The 26,117-nt window shown below is 47.3% G+C and overlaps 3 protein-coding genes across 4 annotated transcripts in view; 2 read left to right on the top strand and 1 right to left on the bottom strand.

Annotated features, from left to right (window-relative positions):
• Positions 1 to 72: 72 nt before the first annotated feature.
• Positions 73 to 2,281, bottom strand: ccdc59 (coiled-coil domain containing 59). Of its 2 annotated transcripts, XM_037460502.2 has the most exons (5): positions 2,147 to 2,281; positions 1,679 to 1,837; positions 1,140 to 1,527; positions 789 to 897; positions 73 to 680 (listed from the first exon to the last, which is right to left on the bottom strand). In XM_037460502.2, exons 2-5 carry the CDS (start codon positions 1,824 to 1,826, stop codon positions 513 to 515), a joined length of 813 nt encoding a protein of 270 aa, XP_037316399.2. In that variant the 5' UTR covers positions 1,827 to 1,837; positions 2,147 to 2,281; the 3' UTR covers positions 73 to 512. The 2 variants fall into 2 exon arrangements, with proteins under 2 accessions (XP_037316399.2, XP_037316398.2); XM_037460501.2 differs by lacking the exon at positions 2,147 to 2,281 and having other exon boundaries at positions 1,679 to 2,111.
• On the top strand, positions 2,184 to 8,001 carry mettl25 (methyltransferase like 25). Its single transcript, XM_037460499.2, has 12 exons — positions 2,184 to 2,400; positions 2,797 to 2,985; positions 3,106 to 3,212; positions 3,355 to 3,909; positions 4,112 to 4,259; positions 4,844 to 4,938; positions 5,028 to 5,057; positions 5,477 to 5,550; positions 6,051 to 6,144; positions 6,258 to 6,332; positions 6,623 to 6,694; positions 7,669 to 8,001. Exons 1-12 carry the CDS (start codon positions 2,184 to 2,186, stop codon positions 7,762 to 7,764), a joined length of 1,752 nt encoding a protein of 583 aa, XP_037316396.2. The 3' UTR covers positions 7,765 to 8,001.
• Positions 8,002 to 12,797: 4,796 nt separating this feature from the next.
• Positions 12,798 to 26,117, top strand: part of tmtc2a (transmembrane O-mannosyltransferase targeting cadherins 2a) — a 35,495-nt gene continuing 22,175 nt past the window's right edge. The window contains exon 1 of the mRNA XM_037460089.2: positions 12,798 to 13,105. Within this exon, the coding sequence (XP_037315986.2) occupies positions 13,023 to 13,105 (83 nt within the window). The 5' untranslated portion in view covers positions 12,798 to 13,022. The remainder of the gene's footprint in view (positions 13,106 to 26,117) is intronic.

Below are 26,117 nucleotides of genomic sequence, written 5' to 3' on the forward strand. Positions count from 1 at the left end.
CTGGATTTAAGCCGACGACGTGTACGCTGCGTGTTTGCATCGCCTGACGACAAGATTTACCAGACCCACAGCTCAATTCTTATTGTTTTATTTACAGCAGCTTTATTACTTTAAAAAAGGATCCTCACAGCTCGGCACTACCAAAGTTAAACCAGAATATTACAAATAAAATAGTTTTTTTTTTGGATTTTCAGTTTTTTTTTACTTTTGCCAAATGACAGCATATGAGATGAATATTTGGGTTCATGGTAATAAAATACAACTGGGGTGTGTCGATTTACAGAAAAAGTTTTTGTGATTAATAAAAGTCTTCCATCAGCATTTTTCCCATCTCTGTGTCTTACGACGCCATCTTGTGGTCCGAGTCTAAAAATGATACAATTTATGTTTTCATGAAAAGCACAATTTGAATCCTCCTTCGGTTTTCACTTGCAACAGACTCGATACAGAGAGTTGAATAGAAGTAACGGTCAACTCTTTTCCCAATAATTCTATCCGCTCTGACTCGGGAGTCATTTTCCAGTTCTTTGGGTGATCTTTTGAAGCAAATGCTCCATTTGGAGGTTCAGATTGGGCTGTCCTTTCCTGGTCTTCTTCTTCAGCATCTGAAAAGTCTCCATCTTCTTCTTTTTGTACTTCTGAATGGCTTCTTCTCGCTGCTTGCTGTTTTTCAGATGCTCCTGGACACACATAATGAAAAGAGGTCACAAATAATAATAAATAATGTATTGTTTATTCATTTCATAGGGAAAAAAAACAACTAATAAACAGTGATATAAATATTCCACCTCTTTCTTGTCTCTCCGTTTTTTTGCGATTGCCTCAAATTCCTCTTTCGTCTTCTGGTAGGACGTCTTCTTCAGCAATTTCTTCCTCATGCGGTTGCTCATTGGAAGACTGGAAGAGAAGATCACGCAGGCGGTATTACTCTCTGTTCCCACATCTGCTTGAAATCAGACAGTCAAAGAATGAAACGGATAAAGCAAACCAATTCAGGATAGAGAGTCCACTTTGTCAGCCATATCATAGGTTTAGGTTTTGTACTACTTCTCCAATTCTTCATACCACCACTAAAAGCTAAATTGCAAGCGTCACGTGAGAATTATGTTTTAGAGATGGGAGTGGAGACATTTCCTCACCCGTCTTTCTCTGCGGCGGCACTGGATTCCGGATTCCCAGTGCCAGCGTCTGTCAGCTCTGATGCATCAGTAGCTTCTGGATCTGGTTCAGTAGAAGCAGCAGCAGCATCATCATCATCATCATCATCATCATCATCTCCATCGGCGCCTTCACCGCTCTCTTCTTTCATGTCTCGCTCTGTAATTCGCAGTTTTGTCCTGTTCAATCGATGGGTCCAGGCTTCGCTCTTCAGTTTCTGGGCCTCGGCCACGTAGAGATGCTTGAGGTGTTCAGGGTACTCCTCCTTGTACAGAGCTTTGGACTCTGGGTGTTTCTGCCTCTCCTTTCGCAGCAGCTTGTTGTACTCATGCTTGACTTTTTCCTTCCTCTTTAAAGCAAACCCCTGACCTGAAGAAAGAAGACAGACGGAAAAGTTGACGATGTATTTACAGATTTTAGCTGTGATAAAAGTGTATCACGTAAAAGAAAGTATATAGCGTTCTGTTTATCCATTTAATCAAATTGTGTATCGTGTTCGCGGTATTTGGCCGAAGCTTACCTTCTTTAATACTGCCTTCATATACTTTTTGATCGGGGACCCATTTCCTCTTATGCTTGAAAGCCTGGACGTTATTTTTTGACTTCTTCCAGTTGCCATCTTTCGGGGAGAACTTCTCGTTTTTCATTTTTTGATCTGCTGGTGCCATTTGAGCTCAATCTTGCCAGGGAAACTCAAATGTTTACACAATCATGCGGGTTCAGGCTGCATGCCATTTCCTTACAGGCGCCGAGTGATGACGCACTCAAGGCAGGCATGGATAATCGAAGACCGAGTCTTTTCTTTTAATATGATATATGTATATTTCTTAAGCAAATATGATGCAATTTTTTGTCACAAATTAAATACTTGACATTGTATGTATGTCACTGTATATTTTGTCTGAAAAAATACGTATATTGTAAAATCATCAAACGACTTTTCGACTCGTTTTGCCTAAGCGTACATCGGCAGTGGACGGCTACTTACATGCTTTACACGGGCCTCCTTTAGAGAGCTTTTTAAAATGTGTTCTGCCTCGTACAACCTCACAGAAATTCAACGCCGAATCGATGAAGTTCAGCGGTTTCTGTCCATAACCCTGAGCATCGCCAATGCTCACACTGTGGAGTTTTACACTCACGACGCGTGGAACCGCTTCATGGCCGTGCCACCTCAGGAGGTCCTGTCAACCGTCGGTTCACGCAATGACCAGCAGAGGGAGCCAGAGCATAAAGCGAACGGTAAACAGCATACAAATGCATATTTGCCAAAATAAATTGATTTCGAGGATGAATACGAAGTGAAAGTACTTAAAAATGCACTTTCTAAGAATCCATTCCTGTATGAAGGTTCTCTATGAACTTTAACCCTCGTCTTTATTAATGCTAACACATTATTTACGAATGCTTAGTCTTTAAATTAGTACTAGGCCATTGTTAAATAGTTAAAGCAGCTTTTTGGGTGCCAGATTGTGAAAAGGTTTGGCGAATACCAAAATCCATTCATTGTCAAGCTATTGGTAATCGAATACCAACATTTAGTAGTGTTTTATTAAACACATGGAAAGTAAAAGCCTGTAGCACTCTTTTTTTCTAAGTAAACAGCAACGTTGCTATTATTTCTGCCCTTTTTTCCAGAATCAGAGCAAACCGGGACTACATTTGGGTTTTGCAATGATACGAACCGGCTGGTCGACACCCGAGAATTGTTGCAGGCGGCCGAAGCCCACTCTCTGCCCGGCCTCGGAGTCTGCATGAGCCGCGATGAGCTACTGCAGAGCCTCCGAGGGGACAGGTGTGAGTCTTCTGCTCCAGTGGCATCTACAGGTAGGAAAGAGTCATTGTTGACATTGTTGACATACGGCTGAGGGACATACGGCTGTTATTTTGCGGGAGGGGGGGTTTGTGGTAAAGGTACAAGTCAGACTTTTGTTCTGTCCAACCCAGATGCTGAGCTGGTGCCGGACGAGTTTATGAACTCAAAGAAATCTCACGAGGTCAAATCCATGTCTGAGGTGGTGGCCTCTCTGGCCCAGTGCTGTGGAGTCAAACAGGTCAAGGGACATTTTCAAATTGGCACTAGAAAAGCCTACGTGCTCCGTTTGGGAGACACTCGCCAGAACAAAACGAATCAGGGAGTTTGATCTCAGCACCCTGACCTTGTGACCTCCTCCCCCCCCCCCCACCCCCGTCCAGGTGATAGACGTCGGCTCAGGGAAAGGCTACCTGAGCTCCTTTCTGTCCCTGCAGTACAGCCTCCGGGTCTACGGCATCGACTCCTCCAGCACCAACACCCACGGAGCCCAGGAGAGGAACCGCAAGCTGAAAAAGTTCTCCAGGGCGTACCAGAAATGCAACAAGGCCGCCAGGGCGCAGGGCGAGGCCGCCGCGCCGTCACCTCGGAAGGCGCCAGTAGACGCGGAGCCGGGACCCGACGGAGACGGCGGTGCAGTGTGCGGCGACGGCGAACCGGGCCTCCCGCCGGACGCCGAGCCGTCGGACGGGAGGCGCCCAGAGTGGGCCGCAGGGTCGGAGGAGGAGCTCTTCCTTGGCGCCCTGTCGGCGGATGTGATGCGGCCCCCGCCCCGCAGGGCGCCGCCCGGCGGCCTGAGCGACGAGGAGAGGCAGAGGAGGAAGAGGGAGAACCTGGAGAGGAAAGCCCAGAACGGAGCGGCCGGCGTCGCGTTTTCACCCCTCACGTCGTACGTCACCGCCGAAACGGAGCTGCGAGAGCTCATCGACGAGCTGGAGGTGAGGGGGGGGGGATGAGGGGGGAGCCAAGTTGGAAATGGATCCACCACAGCAGCAGCAGCTGGAGTTTGCGTTACCGGAGCGAGCGTGGGATTCCCGGCGCCGGGCCCCAAATCTGCGTGCGAGTCGTCATCAATAAAGTTCACCATCGATTCTCCCTTCCCTCCCTCCCTCCCTCCCCCCCCCTCCCCCCAAACTCCAGGATGCGGTCGTGGTCGGCCTGCACACGTGCGGCGACCTGGCTCCCAGCACCCTGAGGATGTTTGTGGCCAAGCCGGAGCTGGCGGCGGTCTGCAGCGTGGGCTGCTGCTATCACCTGCTGACGGAGGAGTTTGACCCGGCCCGACAGGGTAACACACACACACACACACAGGGACAGATAAGTGTGTTTGTGTCTGACTCTAATGTGTGTGTGTTAGGAAGCTGTGACAGTCACACGCGCCGGGCCCCTTTATTATTTTTAGGGAACATATGGTTTCGGTTTCTTACTCTCTCTCTTTATTTTTTATTTTTTTTCACATTCTATTCTCCCGCCTCAGACACCTGCAGCGTTCGCCGACGCATAAACGCGTCATACTTTTGTTTTTAGTGGGACTTTTGCTGTTATTTAGTTAGCGGGGGGGGGGGAGGTTAACGGGGCCTCGTAGGGCCTCTCGTCTCTCGCACCGTTTACTCGCAACAAGCCAAGTGCATTCTGGCGCCCTCGCCCCCCCCCCGCGCGCCACGTCTCCTCACGAGATGTTTGCGAACGTACGCTGGCATCACGGGGGGCGGGGGGGGGGGGGGGGGAGTGCGTGGCCACTTCAGCGGCTGTAAACGGACGCCGCTCTGACGTAAAGGAAGTCAATTAGAAGTCAAATGTTTTCCCACCCACGATCCCCTCGAGACCCCCTGTTTGCCTGTTACCTATGTGTGTGTGTGTGTCCTTTTGCAGAGGGCGCGAGCGGCCCGCGTGGTTTCCCCCTGAGTCGGTACCTGCGCGACCGGTCCTGGTTCTGCGGCCGGAACGCCAGGATGTCGGCCTGTCTGGTGAGTGTGAGCGGATTTTTCAGAGTAACATCTTGTGCTCAGCTTTCTTCCCAAAGAATGAACTCTCATCCCCCCCCCCCCTCCCCCAGGCACTGGAGAGAGTCTCGCACGGCCAAGGGGTGAGTGAAGCTCGCACGCTGATTGCAGCCCGAGACCCAGATTCATTTCCTCTCCGCGTCGAACCCGTCACAACAAATGAACGGGATCGTTTCAAACATCAGACGCCTCCCAATCACCCGACGCCGCGTTATCTCCAAACAACCCGGCCCGTTAATTTCCGATGTTGATCCAAGTCCACTGTCGACCGCTGCCGGGAGGGGGGGGGGGGCGGGTCAAAGCCCGACACGCGACGCCGCCGCCTGTTAATTAGGGAATGTTTTATAAATATTAATGCAATCACGGTGAGAGTGATTACTCGTTGGAACTCGGGGGGTCTGAATCTCCCCCCCCCCCACTCCCGGGCTGATTGCTTGCTGGTCTTGCTTGGAGAGTGTCAGAAATATCCATAAAACTGCGCCCCTTTGATCTCTCCCCGCAGATTCAGATGGAGTCTCTGTTCTACCGAGCCGTGCTCCACGTCATTCTGAGGGATCACTACGACTGCTTCAGAAGGTAACGTTCGAAGGAGGGGGGAAAGGGGAGGGGGGGGGGGGGGGGCATCTGGCATCGCTTTGATGGGAGAAAATTACAGCAAGTGTACAGGGATATCTGCAGGGTGTTGTTTCAGATCCAGGAACACGTGTGAGGTACTTATTTAAAGTGAAGAATCATCCAATTTAGTGCTAAAAGAAAGAACAAAAAAGAACGTTTACTGACTTCTCAAGTTTATTTTTCTTAATGGATTAACTTTCAGATATCTTGGACTTGTAGTTGGACAAAACAGACTTTTTGTAGCCGTGGTCTTGGGCTCTGGGAAATGTGCGTGATGCATTCTTTTCAAATAGAACAATAAAAGGACGGAAGTTGTTGCTTTAAAAAAAAAAACGCACCAATACAGCTTTCAGTATGTTGAATTATCTCCCTTTTCTGCAGTCAGCTGCATTTTTGCTAATTTAAATATAATCTTTTATAATCTTTTTTTTTTCTAATCTGTGTTTGTGTCTCCTCCGCAGTGAAAAGCGAGTGGGGAACGTCTACTCCAAGTGCGAGTCGTTTGTGGACTACGTCCGCCGAGCTCTACGCAGGCTGGAACTGGACGAGTCAAAGGTCAGCGGACACCAAACCTAAACCCCCCCCCCCCCCCAGAGGGAAACGTTCGCCTCGTTGGTGTTTATTGAAATGATAATATTGCAATTGCTTCCATTTGACTTTCTGGTCAGCTTTCCGACGGTGAGATCCAGGGTTACCACCACACCTACAGGCCGCGAATGGGCGAAATGCAGGCCTTCAACATGGTGAGTTGCTCGCCGATTGAGTCGTCGCAGCTGGTGAGGGGTGGAGGGGGTGGGGGGGGTGGGCGTTTCGTTCCTGTGAAACGCGTGACGCGTGATGGCGGTAAACTGCAGACCACTAGGTTAAATCATCGCAGTCTGCTGGGAATGATTCCACGGAGCGGGGAGTAAAAAAGACGAGACCACTAATGGAAGTGTCGGCCAACGTGCCCAGTTTCTTTGGTGACACGAAGCAGTAGAATGTTTGCCCACGAATGTGTGTTTTAAAAAAAAAAGTGTCGTCATCTGTGCAGTTGAAGGTGACCCTGGCTCCCTGCATCGAAGGTCTGATTCTCCTTGATCGCCTCTGCTACCTGAAGGAACAGGTAAAGTCATCTCGCGCTGTGTGTGTGTGTGTGTGTGTGTGTGTGTGTGTGTGTGTGTGTGTGAATATGCACAAACACGCACAGGTCGTCCGGTTTCGGGGGAACAGAAACTGTGATTTGTTATTCGGGAACGCACTGCGGAATGGTGTCGTTTTCTTCTTCGTTGGTGTTCGGCGATGAACTTATTGAGCACGTCTGCTGAAAGGATGAAATATACGCGCCGGTGATCGCGTGTGTGTGTTAGCAACGCGTGTTGTTCTCCGCTGCGTCCACCGCTGTGGTCCAGAAATATCTCAACAACTATAAGATGGATTGCCCGTGACGTTTTGCGCAGACATTCATTGTCCTCAGAGGACGAATCCTGCCGGCTTTTGGGATCGTTTCATCTGGCACCACCAAGGATGTTGCAATTTTCAGTGGAGGGATTGACATTGTTCCTAACAACTCTGGTGATCCCCGTCTTTCCATGTAGCGCCATCATCATCATCATCATCATCTGTGCTAAGCTAAGATTGGGCGCATGCTAAACGTCATTCCCTGAGCGTCGGCATGTAAGCACGGTCAGAAGCTCGAAGCAAACCGATCAAGTTATTTTGCAAACACGTGTACGAGAAAACCAGTTAAGTCTCTTTCTGCTTTATGAACATCTCATTGGATTATGAGAATAGTTCTGTTAGATTTATGGGAGATCTTCCCGTCCTTTGCATGGACGCGGTGTAAGTAAGGCCGTCCAAAGCAGCTGGTTCGGAGTGAAGTCTGGTTCCTTCTCCAAGACCAGCGTGCGTTACACATCAGGGGCGCACCTGGCGCAATATTTGTACAGATGTTTGTTGCCGTCACACGAGTGAGGGGACGCCGGGTGGGGAGGACCAAACTGGAAAGGAGAATGAAGCTCTTTATATCCTTACATGTGTTTGGTCGAGCTCCGTTGTGTCTCATGGCTTCCTGGCGTTGCGTTTCTTTGTGTCCCACAGGCGGATTTGTCATTTACTGCACTGGTGCAACTCTTCGACCCGCTGCTGTCGCCGAGATGCTACGCCGTCGTCGGGCTGAAGAGGATTTCACCTTAATTGACCCGCATGGTTATGTATAATAGGCTTCTTCAGACTTCATGATTATGCATGATTGCATCAGCAATCCCACGTGGCTGATTGTGCTTTGTGTTGTTTTGATTGTGTGATTTAATCAATGTTATCATTTATTCTCGCGCCTCTGTATCACTTTCAGGAACATCTTTTAAAAAAAATATTTTGTATTCCTTAGGTTTTTCTTTTTTTACAGAACAATAAATCTCCTGAATGCTTTTAGTCCTTGACTGTGGGCGTCGTCATGAAAACACATGCTCCAAACACCTGGTCCAAACACCTGGAAAAACCTTCAGTCCCGTTTAAATTTGATTGTATCCATCTCGGCCTTTTTCTCTTCATGCTTTGTGAGTCTTGAGAGAACACTTGTTTTTAAGGAGCGTTCAGGGAACCACGGGCATTGTGGGATTTAGGGAAGCTTGGATCCCCTCTGCGGACACGTCTGGAAACCCCATTTCTGGGCTCCCGAACCGGAGGAAAGTAAAGGAAACGCCAGACCGAGCCAGAGGCGCCCTTGACCCCGTTTTACTTCTGTTTTGCTTTGTGCTCGCTCATTTAATAAATCACTCTCACTTCTTGCATGTTCAATAACAAACGTTATGGTCTCGAGTACAGAAGTGAATTATGGCAGTGACAGTTGCACTAAAGCTGATGGAAAGCAGACTCAAGGTAAAGAAGGAAATGGAGCCTTTTAGGTGCCACCAACAACCCCCGAAACCCTGTGCACCATTTGAGACTAACAGGATATGGATGGTGTGTAGCTCAAAGTGGTGGATCAATGGTGGAAACATCTTATTCCCATGTGACACGTGTGTGTCCTTCTCACTACCCGCTGAGCACGTGAGCCGTGTTGATTAAAGCTGTGCTGGAAACTTCCCTTTTTTCAAATTACGGAGACAGAAATAGACTTTAAAAAAATGGGAATACGACAGGATGCTTTTGCCTCATCTTCGTCACATCTTCTCGTGCTTTTTTAAATTTTTTTATTGTCACAGTAGCTGCAGCGGTCCGCACATCTGCAGGCCATCCGTTGGTTCCGTCAAGGTTGCCGTGGCGATGCCGTGTCCCACAGCTTTATTTTCACCTCCGCAAAGACAGGCGGTGAGACTCTCTCCGCTGCGACTGAACCGCCGTTAAACCTTCCCCCCCCCCCCCCCCCCCCCAAAGTGGCCGAGTGAGTCACGTCCTGTGGACCACGTGCTCGGGCCATGTTGCTCGCACGCATGTTTGCCCGCACACACACATACGTGTGCGTATAAAGACACCCTAACGCCCCCACCGTAGAAGAGGAGGGAAAAGGGGCTGATGTAAAGGGTGCCTGCTTTCAACCCAAACCACAAAAAAAAAACAGCAGCAAAAGCTACCATGGCAACCGGTAAAAACACAATTTTCTTGAGTTTGCACTTAAGTCTGGGAGACATGGTCACGGGATGTGCTTGAAGGAGCCGGAGACCAATATAGCCAACGTGGGGGAATCACACGAAGGCGATCCCGCCTCAAATGGCTTTTTCGTTGCAAGGTATAGGAATGGCAGGAAGTGCAGGGGAGCGCGTCACAACAACTCGGGCCCTTCGCTCCGACCGCCGTTTCTCACGCTGGGGCTCGGGTTTGGACGCGACTCAAGTTCCTGCGAACCCTCTTTGATGTGAAAAATCTTCTCAGGGTTTCCTCTTTCCCCGTGAACAGGAAGGGACCTCCATTTGAAGTGCGTGTGCTCCTAATGATCACCCCGTCCTCTCTGCAAAATACTCAGCTGGTGGATGTTGTGTTTTGGGTGGAAAGAAGACTTCTGGCTCATGAAGTCACTACAAGGTGCTTTCAAACAAGTTACCCCAAGCACGTCAGGGAGAACTAAATCCGTCTCCTGAAGATAATCTGGTGCACAGAGGCAATGCTGCAGCATTAATCCATTAACTCAAACTAATCACAGGGTCAAATTTGGAAGGAAAGTGGAATGATTATAGTACTACCAAACGTGTGGGTCACCGAAGGGAGCTTTTGGTGATGAAAGGTCTGCAGCCGCATCGGAAGCACACCCCAAAAGCATCGCTTTTTTACCAACCCATAGCATATATATTTTATTATAATTTATTTTTATCTTATGGCTGCACTATGTTGTCATTATTGTACTGTCTTCTGTCATGCACCAACCGCCAAGACAATTTCCATGTATGTCCAACATATTATGGCAATAAACGTTTCCTGATTCCTGATTCTTTTTGTACCTAATGTGTTCCATCTGAGCGTGATCCTCCTTGTTGTCCTGTTTTCAACGTCCTCAAGCAAAAACTGAGAGTTGTTTCTGTTTTTGTTTTTTTGTTTTTTCTGGGCAAACAGCCATCGGGCAGAACGAGAGCCAGCAAGAAGCCCTGGCTGCCGTCATCGTGCCCCTTCGAAATTCACCAACTGACTACACTTCTCTGCCAAAAGCCAGATGCCACCCCCCCCCCCCCCCCCCCTCGGGCTTGTGAAAAAGAAGGGGTTTGGCTGAGGTTTCGAGTTGGGCACACACCGCTTGTTTTAGATTAAAAAACGCTGTTGTCACCTCCAGTCACTAAAAGATTTCATCTCTGGAGAGCTGCATTTGACAAATAAAAATAAAATGGCATTTGGCGCCTGGCAGAGTGGACGCGTGTGACGGGTTTGACCCCGAGCCACTGGAGACACGCAGCTTTCAATGTGGATCCCGTCACGTTTTATCCAGTAACATCAAAATCATATTCTCCATTAACCTGGCCCATGTTATCCAGATAGGTATCAAGTTTTTTCAATCTAAAACAGCCACCAAGTCATGGAAAACTGTCGTCATTTTAGGGTTTAAATGGTGTTTTATTTTGTTTATTTTTCTGAAACAATGTAATACACTGACCTTTTTTTTTTTAAAGGATATTCAGGCCACTGTGCAGGCCATCGTCACTGTGGCGTGACAGTCATCAAGCCCAGGGTGGACTTGGATTTGGGGTGTGATGTCTCCCCATTTTAGGTGTGCCGGCTAAAGAATGGTGATATTAATAACGCGGATGTGCTATTTCTGTGAGGGCGGGGCCCAGGCCCTGTCCTTGCAGCTGTGATTATCTGTTTCCTCCTCGATGATTATCTGCTGGGTTGATCTAGGAGTTTTTCCGGAGCAAATGGCACATGGAAATGACTCGCTCTGTGGAGTTTAAAAGAGGAGAGGAAATCCCCTAATAACAGGCTGGATGGAAACACAATTTGTTGATCCAAAACGTCCTTTTGATGTATTTTGGCTCCTACATTGCATGTGTGAATCAAACAGGAGTATTATCTTGTATCAAATAAAGCCATTGCTTTTTATTGCCATGGAAACAGCTAGCAGAAGACAGTACAAAAAACTCTGAAATCGGAATGTCCGACATTTGAGGTTGCAGAACTTTAATCACATATTGTGTTATTTAGATCCAAGCACAGACAATTCATTTAAATAGACAGAATTTGTTTTTTCTATTACTTACATATTTATTTTGTATTTCTGTATATGAATATTATTTACATCCTGGAACATTTTCTGAACTAGAATCATCATCTGTCAAATTGGTTCCTGTATTTCAGAAAAAAAAAACCATTATTCCTAAGAGGAATAAGAAAAATACATTCACCAATGAATGTAAATAACCCAAATTATTTAGCAGAGCCCCCGGCGGCCCTTCAGACATCGTCACCTGAGACACCAAAAAAGGACTTTTTATTCAGGTCTGTTTACAGCTAAAGAGCAGTCGCTGGCCATCAGTCACACGGGGTAAACACTTCTTCTTGTGTTTGTTTGGCCCCGGGGCGTCTGTTTGTGCACTCCAAGGCAGCATGTCTCCCTCGTTTCCTCCGCCAATCCCTTAATCACTTGTGCCGACCCCCCCCCCCCCCCCCCCCCCCCTCAATGGAGCAGAGCAACGGCGTGCTCGTTTTTGAGTACAAGGTGACAGGAGGCACTGGGTTGTCGTCTTCCAACAGCCTGAGGCCCTCTTCTTCTGTTACAGCCAGAGTCTCAGGTACAAAAACACAAGGGCCTGTCCAACCCCCCCCCCCCCCCTCCCCCGTGAGGTGAAGGTCAAGTCTTCTTCAGAGTCGGGGTCTCCGGGTGCCCGCCGTTACAAACGACCGGCCATCACCGGGCCGATGCCCTTTGCGCTCCGCAAGCTCCTCTCCAGCCATCTGTTTTCCTCTCTCCACGCCGCTCTGAACGGGACTTTTCTTTCGCTCTGAGTCCCCCCCCCCCCCCCCCCCCCCCCGACCGAGGGCCAGGCGTTGGTCCAGCTGGTCGTCAGCGGGAGCAGGCTGCACACTTCCAAACTCAGGCCCAGATGCATCCTCACCACAGGGTGAGGTACAGCAGTTCATCGGTCACGCCAGCTAGTCGGCTTTAGCCTCGCCGTGGGACGCTGGGGAGTCCAAATCAATCGATATTATCACGATGAGATAATATGATGAATATGGCGGAGACATTAAATGTGTTATCCGTATGTTCCATGCATTTTTACTGTCAAAATATACATACTTTGGATATTATATTATGAAAATCTTTTTAGTTTATTTAAGAGTCTGGTTGAGAATGTTCTCACTATTTTTCTATTTTAAAATGCTCTAATGGTAACCATTAAGGTCAACACAGTGTCAATATAATTTGCTTTATTTGGCTCAGTTTAAAATAAAATAAACACTAATGGTAAACATTGACTATTGAGTCACACTCAATTTAAAGAGAACACGTGATGTAGATTTCGATATGCGCGACATGATTGATCGTTATTAAGCCCACCGTCGATGCACAAAAACACAACCACTTATTTCTGGCACCACCTTCTTCCCTCCGCCCCTCGCTCTGCCTCTACTGCGCATGCTCAGCCTCCCTGAAAAGGCACACGCGTCTCCCCGCCCCGCTCGGCTCTCTCTCTCCGGTTCCGAGGCGGAGGGATGCGCGCACCGAGGACGCCGCAGTACAGCAGATGCGCGCAGCTCCGAGCCGATAGCTTCACCCCCCCCCCCCCGATCCTCCCGCCCCCACCTCCCACCTGCACCCCTCCACCCTTCTCCCGACACCCCGGGTCACAGGGAATATGGTTAACTTTGCCACACTTTGCGTGCCACGGGGGAGGATGCCCACGCGCTGTCCGGAGCTCCCGAGCGGCTGAACCGAGAACGCAATAACACCGAGACTTTTGAGAGGAGCGGGTCGGAACGGGCGAGGTTTCTAAGATCCCGGCTCTGTTCTCCGGCTTTGGCTTTGAGAGATGATCACGGAGCTGGTGTGCACCGCCGTGGCAGTGGGTCTCTACCTGAACACGCTGGACGCGGATTTCTGCTACGATGACAGGTAGGCACCGCCCGCGGAGCGCACCATCCGCACCTCCCCATGTCATCTCCTCTCGTTACCGGGGAGGTGATGGGGGTGTGGGGGGGTCGTTGCGCCTGATCGCGTGTGCTTTTGTCCGTAGCCGCCTGCGATGGATCACTGCTTATCCTTCGGGGGGAAAAGGCGAAAAACCACCGAAACGTGCTCCATTGCTCCCGATTGCGTTAAATGTTTTGACCCCAACGCCGTCCGTATAAAGCAAATTGTTATTGGTACTATATTTGGACAGAGCGCGCGCGTCACGTGTCCCAACACGCTGCGGAACGACTGTGTCCCGCCGCTGGTATGAAGTGGTTCAGATGCTCTCCTTTGTGTTGATGGAGCACTGGTGCCAGTTGTAACCGAGTCCGGCTCCCTGCACAAGTACAGCTCATTTGAATTGACGGGGGGGGGGGGGGTGGGTCATTTTGCAAACAGCTGGATAAACATGTCAACACCACCATGCCGCAGAGGGACATTCTGGGGCAACTTTTGCTGCCCTGGTGAAGAGTGACGGTGTCGTTATCGGAAACGTTCACTAAGTGTGTCTTTTCAAATGCGCACCAGTAACGTTTGTGTACAAAGGGGAAAGTGGGTTCCAAACCAGCCCTCTAAAAGACACACGTGAGGAGGGTCACATGATGATGAATGACAAAGACATACAAATATTTTCCCCCATGAATCTAAAGTAAAGTCTATGATACGTTGGAACGAGTCAAAACGCCCGTCCATCATCGGCCGCGCGAGGCATCACAGATCTGATGCACGTCCGTACTGAGGGGTTCAATCAAGACCCACTGATTGAGCCTTTGTTTATGAATTTGTATTCAAAGCCCGTTGTGTTTCATTTCCATGAAAATTCAAATTCAAATTTTTAGTGTTATCTGTAAAAATAGGTCTTCATCACGGTCCGAACCCATTTATGAGTCTTCCACTATCAAGCCTGAAACCCCTTTGATGAAGCGGATGCACGGCGCACACGGCGCCTCCCTTCATCCGTCCACAGCTCTGTCAGTACTTGCCGCCTGCTAAGCATCTCCAGACACCCCCCCCCCCCCGGGAAAAGGTCAAAGGTCCCCGTCCTTTGCTTTTCAACACCATCAGTGACCCCCCTTGCGTAAGGTGGAGGAGACACGGGTCGTCTCACCGCACCTCGCCTACAGCAGTCCCCCTTGCAAAGCGCCCATCCGGGGGGAGTGGGGAAGGGGGGGAAGCCCACTCTGTGACGGATTACTCGCTCCAGCCCACGCACGGGCTCCCGTCGCCGCGGTGTAAAGTTCGGCACCCGATGCCGAGTACATCCGTCAACGTCACCGCGGTGATTTACACTCTCGTGGCTACGCACTGTGGCGTTTTTTTTTTTTTTTTGGTTCAGCGGTCGCAGATGGAAGAGGGTTGAATACCAATCAGAGGTCTGACCTCCACCGGTCGTTCATCAAACGCCGGCCTGTCTCTCTTGGGGGGGGGGGGGGTCAAGGGGGCCGGTCTCATCACTCAGGGAGCGCAAGGAGAGTTACGAGCAAAAGGTCAAGGCGAGAGGAAGCAGCTCGAGGTGGACCTGTCTTCAGATTCTCGCCACGTGAATCTAGGACGTAGTTCTAGGCCCTCCGACCCGGTGGGGGTGCCCCGGACAGGCTCTGCGGTGTGAAACGACCACCTTTTTTTTTACATGGCAGATGGAAAGACGACTTCAGCCAGGCACCTTTTTTTTTTTTTTTTGATCTTTTTGATGTGTTCGGCCAAATGTGAAATTTGGCTAAAAGCAAGCTATTCAGTGTGGATGCGTTGAATGTACGTACAGGCTGGTCAGATCGATCGGCTGGGGGCAGTTGGGGGGCTTTGACGGGAAAACCGCTCCGGGCCGTAACCTCTGGGCTCTCATTTGAATTCTCATCACTGGGCCTTCTGACAGGTCAACAAACGAGGCTCCGCGTGACGCCGACATTTCAATGATTCGTTTTTTAATAACACCTTTTTAAAATTTAATTTATTAAACGTCCCAGGAATGGATGCCTTCAGCGAACTTGAGGACTTGGACGTTATTCTGTAACGCGTCGAGAGGGAAGCAAGCAGGACGAGGGGTCGCCCGCTAATTGTCTTTCAGCATTCGGAGTCGCGTATCGCAAAAAGGTCTGTGACCCCAATCCCGTCACAGTCCCTCTGGGGATTAAAGAAAAAAAAAAAAACTTTTAGCCTCCAATGAGCAAAATAATCTCTGTCCAAGGAGCCGGGACTCTAGATTTCACCGACTGTCCAATTACCCATTATAATCCAAATCTGTATGAAATACCCTAAATGTTAAATTATTGTCCCACGCGTAGTTTTAAACAAGTAAATATGACAAGAAGTAGTGACTTGACTTGAGACAATCGGTTGGTTGCATGTATGTATGTATGTATGTATGTTGAACCGCCTGGATCACCTTTACATATGAAATGTGTCGCAAAGTGTGTAAAACAAAATCATGAATATGACTCCTTCCCTTGTTTTGTCCTTTTCCCCCGTGTATGAATTGATATGTAGCACCTATGTGGCAGGGGGCTCCCTTAATGAGTCGGGAATGTGCTTGTGTCAACTGAGATTAGAGAAGCAGTAAATTCTGTTTTCGGGGGCAGAGCTTCTGTGGTGCATTTTGCTAATGGTTTAGATTACTGTACTAACCATCATATGTATTGTACAATAATCAATACAGTTGCTCATTTAAACGTTACTAAAATTCCTTTTAATAAACTGAATATCCAAACTAATTAGTTCAATTACATTTGTTTCTCCAGGGAAAAGTGGCCGTTATCCGTGCCTTTAAAACGTGAAGTCATGTTTGTCATAAAACAGGCCCGAATGATCTCTGTTTTCCATCACTGCTCATAATAGTAATCTATTTTGCGTTTGGGATGGTGTTTTACCAGAAATCTTCATGCCTCTAGTGCAATAATCATCGCATGCCCTAGTTAGCATGAGCGTTAGGTGTTTAAGTTACATCATGTGCTCCGAGCAGATAAATATTGAGGGAAGCCATAAGCTAATTATTTATACTGTTTGCAGAAAGTAATGCAGTGAAAGCTTAGGTGTGTCAGGAGGGATCTTCACTGTAAGCATTTTAACAGATGAGCAACACCGCTAAAGGAGGAGTGCAGACTCTAAACGAACAACACGGTGAGCGACACTGAAGAAAACGGGGCTTCTGAAGGCTGATTTCAGAGGGTTTTTTTAGGCTTTTAAACCAGATTTCCTCACAGGAATAATTATGTATTTTTCAAGGAGGGACCTCGTGAAATGTGTGGTTTGGTGGTGAAAATTGATCTCACACTCGCATGAACTATCCCAATTGTGAAGATGTTTTTTTCAGAATCTGTGCTGTTGGTCAAACAATAGGGAAGGCGGGACCAAAGAGTCTCATTCTGATTACAAGCAGATTGAAGTCACAAAAGCACTTAGTGGTCACAGCAGATGTTTTGGCTTTGCAACCGCAGTGAAGCCACAATAGAATCCTCGAACCCAGTTATTTTCAATGGGGAGAATAAGCATTTCTCTTTTGGGATTGTTTTCAACGTTAAAGCAACAAAATGCAATGCACTGAAGACGGAAGATGAAACAGTAAAGCTTAAATCTTCCTGCGCTGGGATGCGCTCCAGATTTTACTAACCTTAAAAGGGAAGCTCTTCTGACAAACCGAGCAGCTTGCATGGTTTGTCCTTCATAATGAAAGGGTCTTGTGGCACGCATAAGGCAGAACCATTCGTGAAAGGTGTTACCATAATAAACGGCTTATACAGCCTCGTCTGTTGCTCGTCCCAAAACCGTCCAGAAGGGTCAGAGTGCCTGTGGTCGCGCCATCCCAAAACGCCGGTATCCATGGACAACGGGGCGCGCAGGTTCGCCAGCGGCCTGCTGGATACTTTTTTTTTTTTTAAAGCCGGTAGACGCTTGGCAACCGCAAACCACACAGATGAAGGGGTGAAAACATAATCAGACAAGTTTCTCATCTGGTCGATTTCATGGTAATTGAGAGCCTTCAAATCTGCTCAGCATCATGGGTTCGAATCCCCCCCCCCCCCCCCTCTCCACCTAGGTGCACAAAACCGACTTTGTAAGCAAAGCTTCCTATTGAGGGCGTTAGATTACCATGCACTTTCTCTCTTTAACTACAAGGGGCCACTTCGGAAGCAATTTAAAGCAGTTGTGGCGTAATTCAAAACCGGAGCCAATCCGGGGATCACACCGATCGCAAGCAGTTCGCTTTTCTAGCTTTTGTAATCAATATCCATTGAGTATCCCCTTTCAGTGACTTTGGAGTTTTTTTATTTTTAAAAAGCCCAGGACAGCTGTCGGGGAAAACAGTAAAATCAAAGTGCGGTGGAGCTTTTCATCCGCCACTTCCCCCCCCCCCCACCAGAATCTAAAGATTGACGTATGGCTCACGTCTGTCAAAAGCTAACGTCAGTTTACTTCATTTGAACTAAGTTGGAACATGTTGTCCTGTTCCAGTCCTCATTCCGTAACGTGCGTGAGCGTTAATTTGTAAGCTTCACAGACGCTTGTTCCTCCCCTTCATTTCGCACCTCACAGATACGCCAGTGGAATCGAACTCTTGGCGAAAACACCCCCAAAAAAGCCTAATATGAAACCATCTTTTAACCCCTGCCGAGGCTTACCGTAGTCAAGAGTCATTCAAAGAAAAACCCCAATGTCGACACGCAACGTAACGTGAGGCTTATGCTCGGCCGATACTTTTGACGAAGTCGAGTTCGTGCGATACAAAAAGCTCTTGATTTAAACCGACCCTCCTTCTCAGTCTGGTGTACTGACCAGCGTGCTTTGCGTCGACCGACAATACAATAAGTGCCAGTAGCTTCACTAAACAAATAGAGATTCATGAGCTCGGCCACCCTCGGCGGTGAACCCTTCCTCTTTCATGCATGGCCACTCCAGCTCACTCGTGTAATAAAACATACTAATACGCATCACGCTTTCTGGGGCAGAACAGGGCCAGCGCTGTGTGTGAAGGGGGGAAATCGGCTTGTGCTTCTCACCTCATAAAAACCTGAGAGGGGGGGGTGTTGGTGTGAGGACTTTAGGGATTTTAAGATTCAGATTCAGGAGGGCTCAGATAACCTTTTACTCAAGGGTGCAGTTATAGTGTTTTGGGTTTGATACGTAGGAGGAGTGAAGTGATCCTACTGGATCTACTATGTATAAAAGGTCTCTGGAAGTTTCCAATTCCTGTAAAACATGATTTATTCTTCATTCTCTTCACACTCACTGGGTGTAGTGCTGGGTGTATCGGAGGTATAGAAAGCCGTTCAATGGATGGAGGACGTTTGGCGGTCTCAATGCAGCCTTGCTGTTCGGGGGTTCTCCCTTCCGTGCACTATTTAAAGGAGTGATGCTACAGGTGGTACACGAAAGGAGATGATAGTGATTATTACAGATCGTTGGAAACAGAAGGACTCTGTGATCGTGGTGGAAATTACGGCCTGTTCCTGAAAAACAGGAAATCAATGGGTCGATGGGCAAGCTGTTCAAAGGTGGATTTGAAGCATCCTGCATCCGCGATACGGGCCCCAGCTTTTGGGTTTTGTGGTACACCGTTTCCCGTCCCAATGGAAACACACCAGTCCAATCGGGTTTGGCTCTGGCGCAAGTCAATTATTCTGTATTTAGAACCATAAGGCAAGCCGTCCTTCGAGCCAAGCATCCTCCTTCATTATCTAGGCAGGGACAGGAGACATCTAAGCCAATGTTCCCATCCCGTTGAAGGGTTCTGCCCACCCATCTCGCGGAGGGGAATTGAACCTCCTCTTGGTCTCAAGCAGCTGGTTGTGCTTTCTGGAGATGAGCCACCCACAGTTAGCGTTGATAAATGGGAGAAATCTGCATTTGATAATGGCCGCCCTGAGATAAACCAGCCACCCTATTTATCTTTCTACTGAGTGTAATTTGTTTCTCTCCATCATTCTGAGATTCGTGGGTAAATGGCTTTGGGACAATGCTTTCAAGACAAACTCGGATTATAATTTATTTTTTCATGTATTTTGGCTACCACATCACAATTCACCCTTTTGAATTCATCATTTCCCTCTCTTTGATCTGGTGGACTGTACTGAAGGTCACTGAATTATGCATGTTTTTGCTTTGGATTGAGAACATGGCTCTCTGGTGCATTTTCAATTTCGTTTTCATTAGGACTCAACAGAGATCTCAGACTGTCAGTACTTTAATTGGTTGACCCCCCCCGCCGCCCCCTTCCTCCATCTTAAAAAAAAAAAAGAAAAACATCCAAAAGCTCTGTCCTGAGCTAGATTGGAATCTCACAACGCGCATACAGATTAAAGGTCAACACTGAGCGCAGCTCATCCACCTCGCTGGATGCATTTCATCAAAAAAAAACACAGACATTTCCCCCCCCCCACCCAAGGCTCGCACATTATCGTGATACCACATCCAGTCAATCCATTACCCAGGCGGCTGACAACGGCAATTTAATCCACACTCTGTGGCGTCCCCCAGTTTTTTTTTGTTTTTTTTTCACTGCATTGACCAGCAGCGTCCACTCCCCGATGGCGTAATCAGCACAAGACACAAACCACGTGACCCATCCCTGATGCGAGGGGAGGGTGGATGTCAGTCAAGGACCACATGGGAACGGTGTGCTATCTTTTAGTTTCTGAGGAGATGACCTCATCTGTTCGCCTTTTACCGTTACAGAGAAGTGGCAGGAAAAGTAAGACGTTAATGATAGACGAGTGGATTTGCACCACTCTCGCAACCGCAAAAGGTAACACAATCTCATCAGAAACACAATAATTGACAGGATATACATATATCTCATTTGAAACCTTCAGACGGATCCAAACTGGCCACGTCCCACTGTTTCCAGTTAATGCTAAGCTAACTTTTTTCTCTAAGCACAGCTCCATTATAAAACGATAGAAATCCTCCTTGCCTCAGTGCTCTCTACAGCTGTGAATTATATATTAAATAACAAAAGTCCAGGCTACAATCCCACTGACATGATGTTGTATTATGACATCATGTCCCTCCAGTCGAATATACCACTTGTATGATGTTACATGGTGCCTTTTATGGTTTAATTACAGTGTTTCCTGCAGCCCTTTAAACCCTGACATATGTTTTGAAATGCCTGCCCCCTGCTGATAGTTTGACAAACTTGGAATATGTCAAACCTCCTACAGGAAATTGCATGTAACATATTCAGCTATTGCACCGGGTTCAGTTTGTCTCGTAATTCATTCAGCGTAACGATTTGCGCGAGCTTTTAGGCTATTTAAATCCTTTTTTTGTATTGCCAAGGTGTTGCAGGGCTGGGGGGAGGGGGGGGGGGACGTGGTTTGAATTCAAGTACCTTTGAACCACTTTAGCCAACGCTTGCTTTGTCCTAAGTTAAGGGTCAAGAGGATGGGGTTTTGACCTCATTGGCTCCAATGTGAGAGTCGAGTTCAGGCAAACGGTCTCGTTGTACCAGCCGTGTTCAACAGATCACGGATGGGAATTTGAAAAGATCTTAGATAATTAGCACAGATCCTTGAAAAGAAGACAGATCTGGTTTGGGTTGGCCCCTGTGGTACCCCCCCCCCCCCTTCCATAGCTACAGTTTCTCTCAGGCTAATGCTGGAATGTGACAACTGGTCACGGCAGAAGAAAGGAGGGCCTATTCTGGATTGAATACAGTGCTGTACGGCCGGTTAGTGCAGCATGCTTAGCCCTCACCCATGCTGCATTCAAATCGGACCACAGAAAGAGAAAAAGAAGAACCAGTGTGACAGCACAAAGGCACCAATTCTCTCCATTCTGAAATTGATGCTTTAAAACAAAAAAGAAGAATCCGATCAGATTACAAAACTATTTTGGTGGAATATATATATATTTTTCGTCAGAGGCAGAAGGCTTTTGAGCAGAAAACCCAACGCTGCATTGTTTCTCCAGCTGCTCCCGTTCTCCACCGAAATCCTCCACCGGCTCCGCGATTTGTCATCGGCAATTACATTACCGTAGTTGTCCCCGTTGTATGCTGCACCGCCCATGAAAAAAAAATGATCCAGTTTCCCAAAGGAAGGCAGAATTTTGAACGGAAGTTTGGTCTCCAAGGGAACAGAGGCATAACATGGACTCCGTCTTAACAACATTTGCTTAATTTCCACATTTTCAGGGTTCGGTGCACACGTCCTTTTGTTCAGAATGGAGGAAAGGACCGTCCTTCCTTGGCAAAGGATAGGAGAGTACCAGCTATTTTGCCAGAGTAAACAGTGTGCCTGCAACCCTCTGATTTGGGTATCTGTGGGTATTGTTGATACCATGTGTCCACACCTGGTGCTTTGCATTTGCAGATGTGCTGGAACATGTGTTCATGCAAATTATACAGCTGGACAAAGGTGAGAAGTGAGCCGGGAACATTGGCCGTCCTCTCTGAGCCTCCTCAGCACCCGTCCACACGCGCCGGTTCCCCTCAGAGATCAGAGTCCCCCCCCCGTTTTAACTCCAGCGAGGGAGTCTGGCTTCCCGAAATCTCGAGTGCAGGTGTCTGGAGATGCACATTTTAATAGGTCACTGTGCCAACACCTGCAGCTCTGCTGGAACTAGGCCAGTGCAATTGATTGTCGAAGCGGAAGGGCGAGATGCATTAAGGGAGGTAAGGGAACAGGCCTTTGGTCACAGGGAAGTAGGGATGCCACTGGAGGCGTAATAGCAACCTATGGAGAATACTTGGATGGGAAGATTGCTCATTTTAATGAATAAACTGTGGATGTGTCTAAAGAACTCCGTGTCTAATAGTAGTGTGTACTTTGCAGTATTTTTTTCCCCTCAAAAAAGGTTCGATCTCGTTTTTGCAGAGCCTATGAAAATTCAAAATACATTTGTAATTCATAGTCTTTGCTTTAAAAAATGTCAAGAATTCCGGCATGCACACTATTTCTACATTATTCTTATTACATTATTTTTATGCCAGCGATTCCATTTAATCTCACTGTAGATGAAACTTTAGTGTCTGTTATTCAGAGAGTTCAAATGGCAGTTTGAGTTTTGGCGAAAGAAAAAAAAATCATCCATGCATTTTATAGTTTCTGGCGAAAAACGGCAAATTAAGGTCCCAGCTAAACGGCACCATTTTGCATAAATGATGACAGATGCAACACCGTCGTATCTGCAGCAGCAACATCTGTCTTGGTGTTTTAAATCCTAAATCACGCTGCACACAGCTGTGGTTCATGCATTGTTCGCCGCCGTGTGACGCCCCCCCCCCCGCCCCCCCGATCTGTTTTTTTTAATCAGGCATCACATTTATCACCGTGGATGCAGGCTGCAATCAGCTGTCTCAAAGCCACACTGGATGCAGAATTTTTGGACGGACTTCATTGGCTTCCCGGGAACATGCCGCAGGTTATTTTCTGACTGGATGTGTCCGTCGGGATGGATGGAGGCCGTTAAAGCCGGCCGCTGCTCGGCTGTTAAGAACCGAATGTGCAAAACATTTACAAACCCTTTAAAAAAAAAAAAAAAAAAAAAAAAAAAACTCAGCATCCAGTGCTCCTGGATATTGGCTCATTTGAATGTGCCGCCCACTGGGAACACTGTCAGGCACGGTATTTATGCATTTATTGGGTGAGGTGCTTTTTATTTGAAATACCTTTTGGAATTCCACACAGAGTGCTCCTTGCGGCAATGTGTGGGACAAAACTTTTATGAGAACTTTTTTTTTTTTCTCCCCATAGACGTTCCTGGTGGCCTTTGGGGTGTGAAACTGTAATTTGCTTTCTAACTGAAGTGAGCTTTACACTCCCCCAAAACCTCCCTCCGGAGTCTTTTTCAACATATACTACACTAATACTCGAGTGACCGGTCTGCTTGATAGTTTGCTTTAACAAGCTCCTGATCTGCACAAAAAAAAACAACTCATACATTTTCTTTTCTCCTTAGTTTTTAACCCTCGACCCAGTCTTTGGGTTCACTGCATCTGATGTGCTGTGCCCTGGGGAGCGCATTAGTATTATTAACCATTGATTTCCCATAGCCGTCCCCTTGCAGCGGCTGCAGGATTCATCACTGCCTTTTATTGACACCATCACTCAGGGGGCGCTGTGGTGGGCCCGGCCCTTCTCTTCTTTTTTTTTCTTCTTTTTTTTTCCCGCTGAGACGGCAGTGGTTGCCCTTGTTTGTTGAGCCGCCTCGGTTTTGCGCAACAAGCTAATGGGGAAGCGATCAATCAAACCACTTCGATGGAGATAAAGACTCTGGAATCAATCTGCTGGAGAATAGATGAAGGAGTTGCACTCTCGGTGATTGGGTTCATAACTTTTAATTACCCAAAGTTTGCACCTGAAGCGTTGCAGAGTGCAAAATGGCTTTCTGCTTAAGATCTTAAAGCTGGAAGGACGAGGACAATTCGTTTTTTTAGGGATTCAAAAACGTCAAACCATGTTTAATAGCTAGATGTACAATATTGGACTATGCAAAGCAGTAATAACTTCTTCTGTCCTCACTTTTACTTTCCTAATTGATCAAACATCGTATTTTCTAATTGAAAGACAATGTTTGAATCTCACTTATTTAACACAAACTCTCGAAAACAAATATTAACCTTTGCTGTTTTCTTTTTGCTTTCACGCTACTTTACTGCATAAAGAGTTTGAATCGGTCTAAATGGTGTTTCATTGCCACAGATTTCGGACTAGTTAATTTGCACCATTGGGGGAAAAATGCCGGGAGCTGCAAGATGGGCAATTTTTTAATCAATGAAACGATGGATCTAGTAAACTGTGCAGGAGAGATACAACGTAGGTTACATTCCTTGAATACAAAGAGACTTGCGTCGTCTGTGTCTCAGGTTTCTTTTCAGTCTTTCATTCATATTATACACACACATACATATATATATATATAAGATTAAATCCAGCAGCAGTTTATTACTGTTTAAAAAACAAATAATTGGATCGAAGCAGGGCGTAAAATCTGTCAAATTCTGTCTCAGGGTCTGTGTCTGAAGGAAGGAACTCAGCTGGGTTGAAAATAAATATTTCACTACTAGGCTGCTGGCAGTATGTCACGGTTTTATGAATGCTATCTGGACATTTATGCATTTTTTTCCCCCTCCTCCCTTAATCGTGCCAGTTTGGCGTGGGAAAGCTGCGGTGCCACTTCTGGTGGGGGGGGGGGCATGCTGGGGGGGGGGGGGGGGGGGGGTTGTATTGTTCTGCCGGCTGATGTGTGGCTGATGTATGATGTTTGAATACACCCACAATGCTCACTTCCTTCAGCCTGCAAATATATACAAACCAAACAGAAGCAACGAATAAAAAAGGAACTATTCAATAGCCATATTTGTGTGTATTGGGTATCCTCATCCAATGTAGGATGAATACGGATCAAGACGTAATCAGAGAGCCAAAGCTCATCCTCCTCATTCATCTTCCTCACACCTGCCATCGCGCTGTGGCCACAAACAGGCGGGAGAATAGAAGCTGATGATGGGTTGATTAGCGATGATCGTTCCACCTCGCGCTGTGATGGATGGCGAGCTGCCTCGAGGATTGATCTCCAACGTGGCGCGGTACAATGCTCCCCCCCCCCCCCCCCCCCGCTGCAGTGACCGCTGAGCAGAATTTTTTTTTTTTTTAATCCTCAACCAGCCGTGGCGTCCAGCGGGAACAAAGGCTGGACCACCTCTTTCCTTCCAACCTCCTGAACCACATGGATCTGTGAGGTTTCTTCGTGTGGATTACATATTGTGTCAATCTAGATGACCTTTTAAAATCAGATCACTCGTTGAACCCCCCCCCCCCCGTCCATGTCTCTGAAACTGGAAGAATTGGATTAAGACACAGAGGTGACCTGGACCCTGACACCCACCCACGCAAACACTGCCTCCATCCGCCGTTAATCCGCCGCCCCTTTATCTCCCCGCGTGTAAACCGGTAAGACGGGAAGTTAAGCCAAAATGTCAATGCCGAAATCAATAACTGGTAATGGAAAGCGATCGGAGACTCTCCTTCCAATGCAAATTGTTTTGTTTTGTCTCCAATCAGTGTCAGTAGAAGTCCAACCATTAGTTTTGCGTCTGCGTTTTTTTAAGCAGTTGTGGTGAAAGGAAACACTAAAAAGGTTGCGGAGCGGGGACATTCTAGTTGTTAGCACAGTTGCTCTTTAGTGACTCCTCCGCTTCCCTCCGTGCTGCTGGGATATGGATTTGTTGTCCCTTCAGTTCCGAGGAGCGTTAATCAACTGAGTCCGTGCGCACGAAGCCAAAGGTGTTTCAGCTTTGTGGGGATACGACGGTCTGTGTGCTTAATTGGCCCTTATTGGTCAGTAATTAAATGCATAAACAGGAGCAGAAAGAAAGAAAGTAACGACAGTGAATTTGACATGATAAATATTCGAAATCAGGTTAAATAAATGGATGCTGGTTGAGAAATTGGTGCCTCGAAAGGAGGTGACGTTATCCTTGAAATAATGTCCAGCCCCATTAGCGGCACTGTTTTGATGGTGATTGGCTAATCCATCGGATTACTGCCGTGGGGGGAGCCGGAGGATGCACTCTGCTACTAAAGGTTGGAATTCAACCGGTCCTGATTACGTTGAGCGATGGCAGTTTACGCTGCAGATGTTTATTCGAGCGGAGCAGCAGACAGACAGGATGGACCACAGCCCAAATATTTAAAACGGACTCAAGTGCCGTATTTTGTAATGCAGTTAAAATTGCATCTTCTATTAGTCCAGAAAAAACTATTTAAACTAAAAGGTGGGTTCAGAAAGTAATGTAAACATTACGTATGTGTGTGTTTGTGTGTGTGTGTGTGTCTAGTGAACTGATCAGAAATCTTTATAGTAAAGTTAACACATGATGCACTTATGAAAAATACTATTTTTTTTATAGGATCCAGTTTGATAGAATTTCCGTAGTTTTACAAACTCAAAAAAGCATTTTCCTTGTGTCTCACCTCCGCTGAGGTGTGGACAAACAACACAAATAAAATAAATGAAT

This window comes from Pungitius pungitius, chromosome 2, assembly GCF_949316345.1.
Source record: "Pungitius pungitius chromosome 2, fPunPun2.1, whole genome shotgun sequence".
In the NCBI taxonomy this organism is placed as follows: domain Eukaryota; kingdom Metazoa; phylum Chordata; class Actinopteri; order Perciformes; family Gasterosteidae; genus Pungitius; species Pungitius pungitius.

Coding starts and splice junctions, on each gene's coding strand:
- ccdc59 (XM_037460502.2), bottom strand. CDS start 1,826: ATGGCACCAGCAGATCAAAAAATGAAAAACGAGAAGTTCTCCCCGAAA. Junction 1,528..1,678: donor TGAAGGCAGTATTAAAGAAG/GTAAGCTTCGGC, acceptor TTCTTTCTTCAG/GTCAGGGGTTTGCTTTAAAG. Junction 681..788: donor AACGGAGAGACAAGAAAGAG/GTGGAATATTTA, acceptor ATGTGTGTCCAG/GAGCATCTGAAAAACAGCAA.
- mettl25 (XM_037460499.2), top strand. CDS start 2,184: ATGTGTTCTGCCTCGTACAACCTCACAGAAATTCAACGCCGAATCGAT. Junction 2,986..3,105: donor TGCTCCAGTGGCATCTACAG/GTAGGAAAGAGT, acceptor TGTCCAACCCAG/ATGCTGAGCTGGTGCCGGAC. Junction 5,058..5,476: donor GAGTCTCGCACGGCCAAGGG/GTGAGTGAAGCT, acceptor CTCTCCCCGCAG/ATTCAGATGGAGTCTCTGTT.